The 15235-nt window shown below is 47.0% G+C and overlaps 1 protein-coding gene across 1 annotated transcript in view; it reads left to right on the top strand.

Moving 5' to 3' along the window:
• The first annotated feature begins 1389 nt into the window (after nucleotides 1-1389).
• Nucleotides 1390-15235, top strand: part of LOC143961441 (vitelline membrane outer layer protein 1-like) — a 48068-nt gene continuing 34222 nt past the window's right edge. The window contains exon 1 of the mRNA XM_077470736.1: nucleotides 1390-1592. Within this exon, the coding sequence (XP_077326862.1) occupies nucleotides 1428-1592 (165 nt within the window). The 5' untranslated portion in view covers nucleotides 1390-1427. The remainder of the gene's footprint in view (nucleotides 1593-15235) is intronic.

The raw sequence follows: 15235 nt of genomic DNA, 5'->3' as shown, positions 1-15235 counted from the left end.
GTTCTGAGTATATAGGGCCTGGGGGGCCACACGCATTTCCTTTTTTTAATATGGGTACAGTGTTCCCCTTAATATGCGTACAAGACCCAAATAGGCTGGTAATGGGCAGGGAGGGCTACCCATGCCATTTTTCTCAATGATTTTCAACCATATTGCAGGAACCAGATATAACATTAAAACCGCAAGCAGTTTTAAATGGTGTTATTTCCGTTTAATGTCATTTTGTGCAGGGACTGTTCTAAACACGGGAAACACGTGGCACTTCACAGGCATACTACAGACACCCCCCAGGCACCATATTTAAAGGAATATTTCACTTTTTTTTCACTTTAATCGTCATTAAAATCAGTGCTCCCGCCAAAACGGCCATTTTTAAAAACATTTTATGCATTGACCCATGTCCACTGGGGCAGGAGCCAGGTCCCCAAACCCTTTTTAGGACAGTATCTTGCATATTAGCCGTTAAAATTAGCACTTTTAATTTCAAACGTTTGAGTCCCATAGACTTCAATGGGGTTCTAAAGTTCGTTCGAATTTGGGGTCCGTTCGAAAGTTCTGGTGCGAACCGAACCGGGGGGTGTTCGGCTCATCCCTACCCATTAGTGCTGCCTATCAGTGCCAAACAATGCCATAAATCAGTGTCCATCAGTGCTGCCTATCAATGCCCACCTGTGCTGCCAATCAGTGAAGCCTATTAGTGCCAATCAATGCCAACCAATGCCACCTATCAGTACCAATCAGTACCAACCAGTGCTGCCTATCAGTGCTCATCAGTGTTGTCTATCAGTGCCCATCAGTGCTGCCAATCAGTGTTGCCTAGCAGTGCTATCTATCACTGACAATCAATGCCCATCAGTGCTGCCTATCGGTGCAGCCTATCAGTGCCCATCAGTGCTGCCTATCAATGCCCATCAGTGCTACCTATCAGTGCCACCCATCAGTGCTGCTTATCAGTGCCACCATACAGTGCTTATCAGTGCTGCCAACTTGTACCGCCTATCAGTACCCATCAGAACTGCCAATCAGTCTCACCTATCAGTGCCAATCAGTGCTGGCTATCAGTGCTGCCTATCGGTGCCTATGAGTGCTTCCAATCAGTGCCCATCAGTGCACTGAGTGCCCTGAGATGGGCAAGAGATTGTACCTAAACTTCAAATGGATAAAGGTGCAGGCTTTGCCAAGATGCACTGCATATTTATTTTATTTTTTTGACAGTACATCTGACTGCCAGTCCCCATAGAACCTGTTTTACAGGTAACAGCAATAACCATGTTTGTATTGGCTCTTGGAAATAAAACATTTTAGTGAACCTTTAACAAATTCAGTGAGTGCCCCACCCAATGCCCTTTGGGTGACATGGTATGAGTGCTATAAATATGGGAGCCAGGAAGACGAGTCCCAGAATATCTGTTCTACTCTGAAGAACCATGGTGAGGAAGATGCTGTTGAGCTGGATTGCCACCTTCACCCTCCTCCACACCACGCTGATCCACGGCAAAGAGATTTCTGTAGACAACGGCGGTCCTTGGGGTGTATGGGGAGACCTAGAAAACTGCCCACCTGGAACAGTAGCAACGGGCTTTGCTTTGAAGGTAAGTTTTGATTTGATTGAAAGAGAACCCTGTGCCAGAATCTGAAGCCTCCTTAACCACTTACCCTCTGAATGATTTACCCCCTTCCTGACCAGGCCATTTTTTGCGATAATGCACTGCAATACTTTAACTCAGCCTTTCTCAACCTTTTCAACACAGAGGAACCCTTCAAATAGTTCTCCAGGCTTAGGGAACCCCTGCTAAAAATTAGAAATCTACAACTTGTGATACATTAGTGTGATGGTCAGTGGGAAGAATGGTCCTTACACTTGTGGTCATTGGGAAGAATTACCCCCTTATATATATAGGTAAAAAGATCAATGGTGTCGGTGGGAACTTATCTGAGAGGCAGAAATGGTCCAATGCTGAAGGAACCCCTAGCAACCTCTGGAGGAACCCTGGTTGAGAATCACTGCACTAACTGATAACTGTGCGGTTGTGCGACATTGTACCCAAATAAAATGTATGTCCCTTTTGTCCCACAAATAGAGCTTTCGTTTAGTGGTATTTGATCACCTCTGTGGTTTTTATTTTTTGCACTATAAACAAACAAAAAAATGTTTTTTTGCTTTCTGCTATAAAAAAAAAATCCAATAAAAAAATGTGAAAAAATCTAATTTCTTCATAAATTATGTATTCTGCTACTTTTTTTGGTAAAAAATGTATATATTTTTTTACTAGTAATGGCAGCGATCAGCAACTTATATTGTGATATTGCAGCAGGCAAATTGGTCACTAACACAGAACAGAAATGGAAATTTGTCAAAAAGACACTGGAGGTTATTTACAAAAGGCAAATCCACATTGCACTGCAAATGCACTTGGAAGTGCAGTCGCTCTAAATCTAAGGGGTAGATCTGAAATGAGGGGAGGCTCTGCTGATTTTATCATGCAATCATGACATCAAAAATTAAAGTCAGTAGCTACAAATACTGTAGCTGTTGACTTTTAATAATCGAATGCTTACCTGTCCCAGAGTCCAGCGATGCGGGCATAGGAAGCCCTACTCGTCTCCCCCTCCTCTCTGTTGCGCCAGCACTGTAACTGTGAGTGCCCGGCTGCGCACCGTGACTGACCAGGCAATCAGCTGGGACCTGTCACGTGTCCCAGATGATTACCGAGAGGGGGAGAGGTGATCTCCCTTCCGGTGCCGTGGTGTGCCAGAAGTGGGATCTGGAACCCTCTGAAAAGAGGGTACCCCTCCCCCCAAAAAAAGGACATGCTAAATGTGGCATGTCAGGGGTTCACCTCCCTTAGGGCCAGTTCACACCATAGAAATGCATTCTCTAGTTCACACCATGCAGTCAGTTTCCGGTGCAGAAACTAACTGGAAACGGACCGAAACTGACTGCATGGTGTGAACTAGAGCCATTGGAATACATGGAAAACACTGTGCATGCATTTTGTGCAGAAAAAAAGCTCACAAAACTGCATGGAACTGCATCTGGTGTGAACTGGCCCTAAATAAGGACAAGTGTGTTCCAGTGCATTTTTGGTGCATTCCAGTGCATTTTTGATGTGTTTTACAGCGTTCCAGTACAGTCCAGTGCAGAAAAAATTCAGCATGTTCTACTTTTGTTTCTGGAGCTGGAAGGCACTGGAACTGCAAGCACCGGTGTGAACTATGCCATTTTTGATGCAGAAAAAATGCACTGGACTGCATGTGGTGGGAACTGGCCCTTAAAGTGGAAGTTCCATTTTTGGGTGGAACTCCGCTTTAACCACTTGCCTACAGGGCACTTACATCTCCCTTCCTGCCCAGGCCATTTTTCAGCTTTCAGCGCTGCTACACTGTACCCAAATGAAATTTGTATAATTTTCTTCACACAAATAGAGCTTTCTTTTGGTGGTATTTAATCACTGCTGTTTTTTTTTTTTACAAAAAAAAAGGCCAAATATTTGGGAAAAATACATTTTTTAGCTTAGTTTTTGTCAGTAAATTTTGTAAATAAGTAATTTTTCTCCTTCACTGGTGTGCGCTGATGAGGTGGCACTGATGGGCACTGATAGGCTGAACTGGTGGGCATTGATGAGATGGCACTTATGGGCACTGATGAGGCGGCCCTTATGGGTACTGATTAGGTGGCACTGATGAGGAGAAGGCATATGTCGCACTTATGGGCACTGATAGGTGGCACTGATGTGTGTCACTGATGGGCACTGATAGGTGTCACTGATTGGTGGCACTGATGGACAACAGTGATGGGCGTTGATGGGCAGAATTGATAGGCAGCACTTATAGCCAGCACTGACTGGCATCACTAATGGGCACTGATTGGTGATACTTGTAGGTGCTGGTGGGCACTGATTGCTGGCATTGGTGGGCACTAATTGCTGGCACTGATTGGTGACATGGTGGCGCTATATTGTAATCAGGGCACTGATGATCAGTGCCCTGATTACACATTTTGTTGTTCCCTGCGTGGAGATGCCGCTGATCGGCTCTCCTCGCCACATACTCTATCAGTGTGAGGCAAGGAGCGCCGATTACCGGCATCTTCGTGTTTACATGTGACCGACTGTGTCCAATCACATGGTTATAGAGCCATGTCGGGGTTGCGCTGTGTCCTAGCAACACGGCGCAGGCACATGAGGGAGTCTGTTGTGGGACGCCGCATCTTCACGCCGTCATTTGACGGTAAACGGGCGGCCAGTAAGTAACATATATATACATTAATACAGTAAAAAGGTCAGGTCTGAGCATGTAGTCCATTTTTCAAATAATCTGGAGTGGGTGACTGGGGACAAAGAGAATGCTAATGTATTAAATACTTTCTTCAGCTCTGTGTATACAAAGGAGGATGGGGGAGCTCATGCCCATAATGGGGGTGGTAGTGACACAGCCCCAAATGATCCACAATGGCTCAAAAGTGATATGGTCCAGAAATATTTGGACAGAATAAAGGTGGATAAAGCACCTGGAACTGATGGCATCCACCCACGGATCCTAAAAGAATTGAGCTCTGTAATTTCAAAGCCATTGTATCTAATTTTTAGGCACTCATTAATGACAGGACTAGTACCACTGGATTGGCGCAGGGCCAATGTGGTGCCTATATTTAAAAAGGGATCAAAGTCTTTACCAAGTAACTATAAACCTGTTAGTTGAACTTCTATAGTTGGGAAGATACTGGAAAGATTAATAAAAGACCACATAGACGAGTTCCTGCTGGTAAAAAATATTTTAACCACTTCAGCCCCGGTCCATCTGGCTGGCCAAAGACCAGAGCACTTTTTGCGATTCGGAACTGCGTCGCTTTAACTGACAATTGTGTGGACGTGCGACGTGGCTCCCAAACAAAATTGACATCCTTTTATTCCCACAAATAGAGCTTTCTTTTGGTGGTATTTGATCACCTCTGCGGTTTTTATTTTTTGCACTATAAACAAAAATAGAGCGACAATTTTGAAAAAAAAAAAAACGCATTATTTTTTACTTTTTGCTATAATAAATATCCCCCAAAAATATATAAAAATATTTGTTTTTTTCCTCAGTTTAGGCCGATATGTACTCTTCTACATATTTTTTGGTAAAAAAAAAAAATCGCAATAAGCAACTATTGATTGGTTGGCGCAAAAGTTATAGTGTTTACAAAATAGGGGATAGTTTTATGGCATTTTTATTAATAATTTGTTTTTACTAGTAATGGCAGCGATCAGCGATTTTTATTGTAACTGCGACATTGTGGCGGACACATCGGACATTTTTTACACATTTTTGGTACCATTGTCATTTATACAGCAATCAGTGCTATACAAATGCACTGATTCCTGTGTAAATGACACTGGCAGTGAAGGGGTTAACCAGGAGGTGGCAGTGTAGGGGTTAAGTGTGTTCTAGGGGCGTGTTTCTAACTGTGGGGGGCATGGCTGTGATTTACAGATCACTGATCTCTGCTTCAATCACAGGGAGCAGAGATTAGTGTCACTTGTTGCTAGGCAGAACGGGGAAATGCTGTTTACATCGGCACATTCATATCTTGTTCCTGACACTTGAACCTCCTCTAGACCACTATTATCAGCTTCCGGATACATTCAATCCAGTGTTTGGTTTCTTTCATCATCTGCCTTCGATCTGTGTTCATTTGGAGTTGGGATTTATGGATCATCTTTAATTCCTTACCTCACTGGATCATTTTGCCCTCTACCAGGGTGTATAATTCCATGTATGTTTCTTCCTCCAAGTAGCTTAATGCTTATACAGAGGACATTATATAATGTACACAACACAATAGCACTTCTGGTTTTACAATACAACCATAGAGGTGATCACATTCTTTTAGCAATGTATGTGTCATTTTATATGTGTGTAGCACTGACTCCCGAAGGAGCTGCTAATTTGAGTTGGGCCTGCACTCTTCTGAGAAACCCCCTTTTTGTGTAACTCTGTCCCCTTGGCACAGCTGTGGTGCAATAATAATACAGTACAATATAGACAGTATAAGGTACATGTACCGATCCCTCAGGATCCTCTGGCTCCACCTGGTGGGGAAAGACAGTAGACCACACACCTGTACTCTTAAACAGAAATACTTTTACTGGAAGTATAACGAATAAATTATTATAGGAACTGCCCTGTCGTCCCAACGTAGAACGTCAGCACAGCATGAATCAACAGTCACATACAATAAACAATATGCAAGTATTATTATTATCTAGACCTGGGAGCTCCCCTTACTTAAAGTCTACGTGAAGCCTCACTTAAAGTATTTCCCTCCTTTATCTTCTTTCTTTGCTAGCTTAAAAGGGTTCCTCAGGTAATTGTAATCCAAAGGGATAAGTGGAGAAAGTTAACTCAGAATACTCCAGGTATAACTCCAAGAACTTGTAATTGCACTTGGGCGCTAAAGTGAACTGGGCCTCAAGCCTCCTAAATGTCAGTTGCTCAATCTTACTTCCGTGGAACAACAGGTTCCAGCGAGGCCCGTGAGTAAGTCTAACTGTGTGCAGTAGTATTAAACAATGGGTCGTAACCCGCTCACCAACTGGATCAGAGTTTGGGGTGATGGCTTTGGTCCGATAACTGAAGCTTGCTTCCGCTCAGGCTGAGCCAGATGCTCTGTGTCACTCCACCGACTGAATCTGGTCCTCCGCTATTTCAACAAGCATCTCCGAACCTCGTCAGTCCGAGCACCAGCTCTCAGGCTCCGTCAAGTCACCACGCAAACTGTCTGGTTTGCACTCCGCGGTGACTCTGCCAATGTGTCCGAGAACCTTCAACATAGTTCCACACAGGCAGGCAGCGTGGTCCCAAGAGACCAAATATGACCGCTGCAGGCCCTTTTATACCCTACCCAGCATGCACTGCATATCAGAGTGTTCATGGGTACGTCACACAGACTCCTGAGTAGATGAGGTCAAATAACCAAAGTAAACACAGTCACTTCCTGTTATCTTTCCAACACCATGAAAAGGAAAATAACTAAAGTCCATTTCCAGTTTTGGTCACTAGATGGCGCCAAATACTAACGAATAACATTGTCCATAGGTTTACATTGTATTCACATTAACTACATTAATACACAATGTCTCCGCTACATGTGTTTTTACATATATCTTTCTATTACTTATTCGTATCATTAAACCTTTTTGCCTTTGTGAGATGTACGGTGGGCTATGAAAGTTTTTTGTTTTGTCAAATGTGGAGGTGGTTGAGCTTAATTCAGGTTTGTTATTCAAGAAAGCCCGCAGCATGTATAAAAGGAATGTGCGGAGGGCGGACATGACAGGGTTAACAGGAGAGAGCCAAGAGAGGAGTGGTTTCTATGGTGACGAGGGGAGGGAAAAGGGAGGTGTTTTTGTTTTCCTCTGCCCACTGTGAGTCAGCAGAACGTGGGGAGAAATTCAGCAGAATGTCTGGAGTGGAGGAGATTTTGGCTCAGTTTAGGGCTCAGGCAGCGGTGAGAGGCACAGCATGGCTGGAGGAGATGCTGGGGACAGTTTTAACTGACACTGAGCAAGGTACAGAGGACAGAGGGAGGAGGGGGGCGTGCACACGCAGATCCAGACCCCCAGAGAGATTTTCCCCAGACTGCATGGCGGTATTCCAGCGGGGGGGCTGGCGGCAGCATGGTGGGCTGCTCTGTGGCTCCTCCAGCAAAAAGGGCAGCAGTGGCAGGCGGGGGGAGCCCCGTGCGGGCACCCGCACATCCTATACAGCAAGCGCAAGGGAGGCCCAGGGAGGACAAGATTGGCGGCCAGGCATAGCAGAAGAGGGGAGTCAGCGAGCCCAGGCCCCACCCCCAGGACGACGACTCGGTCGGTTGCAGGGGACAGCAGGAGGGAGAGAGCTAGGATCCCCGGGCCTTCACCTGGCGCAGCAGTGTGTCACTCCAGGACAGGGCAAGATCAAGCAGGGGCTGGAGCGGAGGCCACCAGGACTGTGGTATAGGGCACTGGTCCTGGCAAGGCTGTCCAGAAGTCAGTTGGAGGTCACGCAGAATGGAGGAGGAGTTGCATGTCACACGGCGCAGCGGCAGCCATTGAAAATCTGTCAGGTGGGCCATCATCGTTTGAAGAGGATGTGGCGGAGTCGAGGTCAATGGACAAAGGCGGCGTGGTCGGAAGAAGAGGCGGTTCCTCATGCGGTGGTGCCAGCTATGGTGGAGAACAGACATTCGGCTGATGGGGCGTCACCTGTGCAGCCCAGTAAGTCACCTTTATGTTTACCTGTTCTGGGTGTTTTGGGTAGTGAGGGGGCCAGTGGCCAGGTGGTAGGTGCGGGGCAGACTTCGGGTGCAGTAGATGCCACAAGGGAGTCTGCGGGTATATTGGGATTTTTGGCAGGTAGCAAAGAATTGGTAAACAGGTTTGAGTTGGCAGAAAGGGCTGCGGTTGGGCCGACAGCGGCATGGGTCCCGCCAGTGGCAGTAGCTGGGGAGTCGGGCGCTAAGGAGGTTCCACAGGCGACGGCACCTTCAACGGTGGGTAAGGCACCCGTGGCAGCGGTCACATCTGTCAGCGTTCTGCAGGAATCTGCAAAAAGTGGGGCGGCTGGGGATAATTCCGGTAGACAGGACCAGGTTGGCGGATGCCGCGAAGTGTGAAGTCTATGTTTGCTATGAGGGACCGTTAGGGGCCCATATGAAGCAGGAGGTGAGGGAGAAGCTGTGGAAGGGTGAGTACGTGGAGTTATTTTCACTGCTGCCGTTAGAGAAGTTCAATCTGGACAGGGTAAAATCAGATGACTCTAAGGCCGCGTACACACGCGCGGACTGTTCGCCCAACCTTGTTCGTCAAACAGTTTGACAAACAGTCCGCTCAAAATTAAAAAAGAACGGACTTGACCACACACGATGAACGAACAGTCCGCTGAAACCGTGCGCGATGACGTGAACGGCACGTACGACGGGACTAGAAAACGACGTCCTATACACTGCAATGCAACCTTCGGCGTGTAAATCCTTTCTGAGTATGCGCGGAACTTAGTTTGACGAACAAGCCTACACACGAGCGGACTGTCCGCTCAAACCAAGTTTCAGCGGACAGTTTTACGGAAATTCCGAAAAACTTTGTTCGTCAGACTGTCCGCTGAAACTGTCCGCTGAAGCCCACACACGAGCGGACTGTCCGCTGAAACACTGTTCAGCGGACAAAGTTGGGCGAACAGTCCGCCCGTGTGTACGCGGCCTAAGATGGAGGACAAGAAGCGGAGGTACAGGCTGATCCCTAGGACGTTTGCCAATTGGTTGCAAGTGTTTGCTATTATGGCTAGTGTCATTGGGGAAAAGAACCCCGAACATTGTTAGGATTCTATAGGAGAAGCATATCGGGTGTATGGCGGGATGGCGTGGCTGCGCTATGACAAGCAGTTCCGGCAGCAAAGAGCGGTGCGGCCAGCATTGAGATGGGACCACAAGGACATCAGCTTGCGTTTGATGATGACGGCGAGGGCCCCTGGTCAGTTTTTTCGGGGGGGGGCGTGGACCTACGGCCAAGGGACAACTGGCTGGCAACAAGAAAGGGGTTTGTTGGCAATACAATTCAGGGACCTGTAAATTCGGAGGCACTTGTAGGTACAAGCATGAGTGTTCAGGATGTGGGGGCGCACATCCGGTGTCCAGATACTTCAAACAAGGAAAGGGTCGTGCCAGGGATGTTGGCAACAAGAGGGAAGACCCCAGTGACGGTGGAAAGGATGCGGCCCAGTTATTGGAAGCAGGTTTTACGGTAGGATTTAGGATTCCCTGTTCGTTGGAGGTAATTCCCCTCGGTGTCGTCCAACTTAAAGTCAGCCATGCAACATCCAGATGTAGTTTCGGAGAAACTACAGAGGAAGGTCGCGTTGGGCAGAATGAGTGGGCCCTTCCCGGCCCCTCCTTGGGATGATTTGGTGGTATTGGTGGTACTACCCATTGGGGGTAGTGCCAAAAAAGGAGCCCAATGTGTTTAGGCTCATTCACCACCTGTCTTGTCCAAAAGAGGGATTGGTGAATGATGCTATTGATGCTGAGGCATGCTATGTGTCGTACACTTCTTTTGACGCAGCGGTTTGCTGTGTGCGCAAATACGGGAAGGGGGCTTTGTTAGCCAAGGCGGATGTAGAATCAGCTTTCCGCCTTTTGCCTGTTCACCCGGAGAGTTTCTGGCTGTTGGGGTATCATTGGGCAAATGGCTTTTACGTCGACCAATGCTTACCGATGGGCTGCTCTGTATCGTGTGCACTATTCGAACAATTCAGCTCCTTTGTGGAGTGGGCAGTTCAGGATGTGCCGGGGGTGAATTCGATAATTCACTACCTAGACGATTTTCTGTGCATAGGGCCGCCGGCTTCTAGGGTATGTGCGGTATTGTTGGGAACGTTGCAACATTTCGTAGATAGATTTGGCATTCCATTGGCACCTGAGAAGATGGAGGAACCTCATACGGTCATCACGTTTTTGGGCATTGTCCTCGATTCGGAGGCAATGGAAGCTAAGTTGGAGGATTTGAAGAAAGAGATAGCAGGCTTACTGGGATTGCGAAAAGTTCAGTTGAGAGTGTTACAATCTGTCTTGGGCAAGCTCAATTTTGGGAGCCGCATTCTAGCAATGGGTCCGGTTTTTAATCGCAGGCTGCCAGTGAGTAAATTGGGAGTAAAATCTCTGACCCATTTCGTGCGTTTGGTAAGGACACACAGGGACAACCTGAGGGTATGGCATACCTTCTTGGAGTCCTTCAATGGCAGGGCGAAATGGATGTCTGGACCGGTCAGCAACTTTGACCTGGAGCTCTTCACGGACGCAGCGGGTGCCACGAGATTTGGGGCCTTTTTTTCAGGGGCAATGGAGTACAGGTCCATGGCCGAAATCCTGGGTGGTGGTGGGATTCGTGAAGAATTTGGTGTTGCTGGAACTGTTTCCAGTAGTGCTGGCAGTGGAACTATGAGGTGCATCGTTCAGGGATCTGAAGGTGCGGTTCCATGGGCACAATTTGGGGGGGGTCCAGGTTATCACTTGGAACATGGCGTTGTATCCGCCGGTGATTAGGTTACTGCGACACTTGGTTTTGAGATGTTTGCAACTGAATGTTTTCATTCATGCAGTACACCTTCTAGGTGTTGAGAATGTTGTAGCTGACGCATTGTCTCGGTTCCAGTGGGACAGGTTCCGAGAGTTGTCGCTGGAAGCGGAGTAGCTGGGGCTGCCTTGTCCCGATTGGCTGTGGGAGATAGCGTCGGATGCATCGCAGGATAGATAAAGAAGCCGGTGAGTGTGGGGACTTGGACTGCCTACCAAAAGGTATGGAGCGAGTGGACGGAATTCGTTCAAGAGGTGGGCACGGAGCCGACGGGTCAAGATCTGAGATTATTGGTGGTGTATTATGTTGCCAGGAAAATGGAGGAGGGGGTACCAGTTTCAGTTTTGAATAAGAAGTTAGCAGGATTGGCCTTTTTGTTCAAATTACAGAGTCATCATGATTTCTCTAAGGATTTTTGGGTTCGCCAAGTAGTAAAGGGATACCGGCAAGGAATGGTTAAGAGGGATACTAGAAGGCCCATGACGTTTGAAATCATGTTGGGGATTGTGATGAGGTGGGGCAGGTGTGTTCCTTGGAATATGAGGTTGGTTTATTCAAAGCAGCGTTTTTGATGGCATTTTTTGGGGCCTTTAGAATAGGTGAACTGGTTAGTCCTTACAAGAAAGTTAAAGGGGTATCGGGTGGCATGATGTGGCATGGGGAGAGGAAGGTTTGTCGGTACTGTTGCGCAGATCCAAGACGGATCAAACAGGAAAGGAAAGGTTGGTTCAAGTTTATCCTATTCAGGATTCGAAGCTGTGCCTGGTAGGGGCGGTTAAAGGATTTTTGGACATTTGTCCAGCAGGTGATGGCCCATTTTTTGTGCATGTTGACGGCACCCCTTTGTCACGTTTTCAATTTGGGACGGTTTTTAGAAAATGCTTGCGGGCATTGGGTTTAGAGGAGATGGAGTTTTCGGCACATTCTTTTAGGATAGGGCGGCAACAGAGGCGGCAAGGCTTTGTTGTTTGCGCTGGAACATGTTTTATCATGGTTGGAGTTTTTCTTCTTCTACTTTCAGAGCCTGGATTGGTCTGGATAATGGGCCATTCCTACATGTGTTGGGGGGCACAGAGGGGTGATGCCAGACCGAGGGGCAAGCAGTTGGGTTTTTGCGAGAAGGGAGGTTTGCATTAAGTGGTTGGGGTTTCCCAGGATGTTATGGGCTAGGTTGGTTTCGGAAGTCCAGCGTTATGCGCAACGGGACAGGCCTCCAGACATTTTAGTAATACATGTAGGAGGTAACGATTTGGGAGTGCGGACCATGATTGATTTAACGAGGGACATCAAATGTGATGTTTTGCATTTTAATGGAGGAATTCCCCAACACGGTGATCATATGGTCAGACATGATAGCTCATACAACTTGGCGGATGGCCAGGTCTGTAGAGGGGGTGAGCAGAGCTAGGAGGAAGATCAATAGGGAAGTGAGTAACTGCATGGTGAAGAATGGAGGATTGGCCATCCGGTATTTGGAAATGGAGTTCGAGACGTGGAGATATTTGAGACCTGATTGTGTCCATCTGAATGATGTGGGCATTGACATGTGGGTTTTGGGTTTGCAAGATGGGATCCAGGGAGCACTTCGGGTGTGCAGGGGCATCCGGGAATAAGGGGGTTACTCCCGTATGCAGGGGGAGGAGATATATGTGTCAGAAGAAAGATATCAGGAACTATCACTGGTATGGCTCCTGATGGTGGTTTCTGGATAACGGAGGTTAGCCGGAAAGTGTTAATGGGGCACTGCGTTCATTGGTTGTCTTTGAGCCAGCTTGTCGGCTTGAGGCCTATTTAATAGATTTGGAGAGGGACCGCAGTGTAATTTGGTTATTTATACAGATGGATACTAATTGCCTGCACAGACCAACGCCATGTTAAAGGTTGATTAACAGATGTTATATTTGATATTTTATATGTTTTATTTGAATATATATTTCTTAAAATAAAGTAGGCTGCTACAGCATTTTGTTACTCCAACCTTGGTGTGGTCTCAATGTAATGGGAATTAGGAAAAGGGGTTGGGGATAGGTAATTAGTGTGATCACATCTGTTATACAACAGTCATGAGCTACACAAGTAAAACTTTGGACAGAGGCACCATTCCCCACAGATAATGTGTAAGGTAAAGTCTACAGGCTTGGAAAGATCAGTTTGTAAATGTATAGAAAACTGGCCAAAAAAACAAATTCAGAGAGTTGTGGTTAATGATTTTAAAGGCCCGTACACACGATCGGACTTTTTGACAACAAACATGCAAATTAGCTGTTTTGAAGCAACATCCGACCGTGTGTACACTCCACCGTGTGTACACTACAACTTTGTCCGATGGAGCGTACACACGGTCAGATGTTGCTCCAAAACAGATAATTTGCATGCTTGTTGTCCAATAGTCAGATTGCGTGTACGGGCCTTTAGGTTATCAGTGGTGTACCCCAAGGTTCAGTGCTGGGACCCTTACCTTTTAATATCTTTATAAATGATATTGAGTCTGGCATTAAAAGTACCAGTCTGACACCATTTCAGATGACACCAAGCTATGCAGTGGAATAATGTCGTTACAGGATGTCTCCAACCTACAAGCCGACCTAAATTCACTGTTTAATTGGGCAACTAAGTGGCAAATGAGGTTTAATGTTGATGAATGTAAAGTTATGCACTTGGGGGCTAAGAATATACATGCTTCATACATACTAGGGGGAGTACAACTGGGGGAATCAATGGTGGAGAAGGATCTAGGGGTTTTAGTAGCGCATAAGCTCAATAATAGCATGCAATGCCAAGCTGCGGTTTCCAAAGCAATCAAAGTCCTTTCTTGTATTAACAGAGGTATGGACTCCAGAGAGAGAGATATCAGTTTGCCCCTGTACAAATCATTAGTAAGACCTCATCTGCAATATGCAGTTCAGTTTTGGGCGCCAGTTCTCAAAAAGGATATCGGGGAACTGGAGAAAGTGCAGAGAAGGGCAACCAAACTGATAAGAGGCATGGAGGAAAGACTAGAGGAACTAATAGGTCTGCGAGTGCACGTAGGTCTGCAAGTCCTCGTAGGTCTGCGAGTGGTCTGTGAGTGCACGTAGGTTTGCAAGTGGTCTGCGAGTGCATGTAGGTCTGCAAGTGCACGTAGGTCTGGGAGTGCACGTAAGTCTGGGAGTGCACGTAAGTCTGGGAGTGCACGTAAGTCTGGGAGTGCACGTAAGTCTGCAAGTGAACGTAAGTCTGCAAGTGCACTGCGAGTGCATGTAGGTCTGTGAGTGCACGTGGTCTGCGAGTGCATGCAGTTCTGCGGGTGCACATGGTCTGGGAGTGCACGTAGTTCTGCGAGTGCATGGTGGTCTGCGAGTGCATGTAGATCTGCAAGTGATCTGTGAGTGCATGTAGGTCTACGACTGCACGTAGGTCTACGACTGCACGCAGTTCTGCGAGTGATCTGCAAGTGTACGTAGGTCTGCGAGTGCACACAGTTTTGCGAGTGCACGTTGGTCTGCGACTGCATGTTGGTCTGCGAGTGCATGTAGTTCTAAGAGTGCACATAGTTCTGCGAGTGCACGTAGGTCTGCGAGTGCACGTAGTTCTGCGAGTGGTCTGTGAGTGCACGTAGTTCTGCGAGTGGTCTGTGAGTGCACGTAGGTCTACGAATGCACATAGTTCTGTGAGTGGTGTGTGAGTGCACGTAGGTCTGCGAGTGGTCTGTAAGTGCACGTAGGTCTGCGAGTGGTCTGTGAGTGCACGTAGGTCTACAAATGCACGTAGTTCTGCGAGTGTGCGTAGGTCTCAAATGCACGTAGGTCTGCTAGTGGTCTGCAAGTGCATGTAGGTCTGCGAGTGGTCTGCGAGTGTACGTAGGTCTGCTAGTGGTCTGAGAGTGCACGTAGGTCTGCAAGTGTTGTCTGCGAGTGCATGTAGATGACTATGGCATTAACTTTGGCTTGTGCCTGCTATCCCATTCCCCCCCCCCCCCAACTCCTCACTAATGACCACACGACACTGATATGGGGTAAATTGGCCATAGCAGCCGTTTTATTAACCAAATATAAAATAATTAACATAATAATTAACAAAATAAACCTTTTTAATAAATATCCAGTTTTGCACAAAATGAAGCACAAGGTCCCCCATAGGCATAACCATAATTGTACCTGCTAGTC

This window comes from Lithobates pipiens, unplaced genomic scaffold, assembly GCF_037356315.1.
Source record: "Lithobates pipiens isolate NorthernLeopardFrog02 unplaced genomic scaffold, aLitPip1_a1.2 Scaffold_8, whole genome shotgun sequence".
In the NCBI taxonomy this organism is placed as follows: Eukaryota; Metazoa; Chordata; class Amphibia; order Anura; family Ranidae; genus Lithobates; species Lithobates pipiens.
This window is presented reverse-complemented; position numbering and strand designations above follow the sequence as displayed.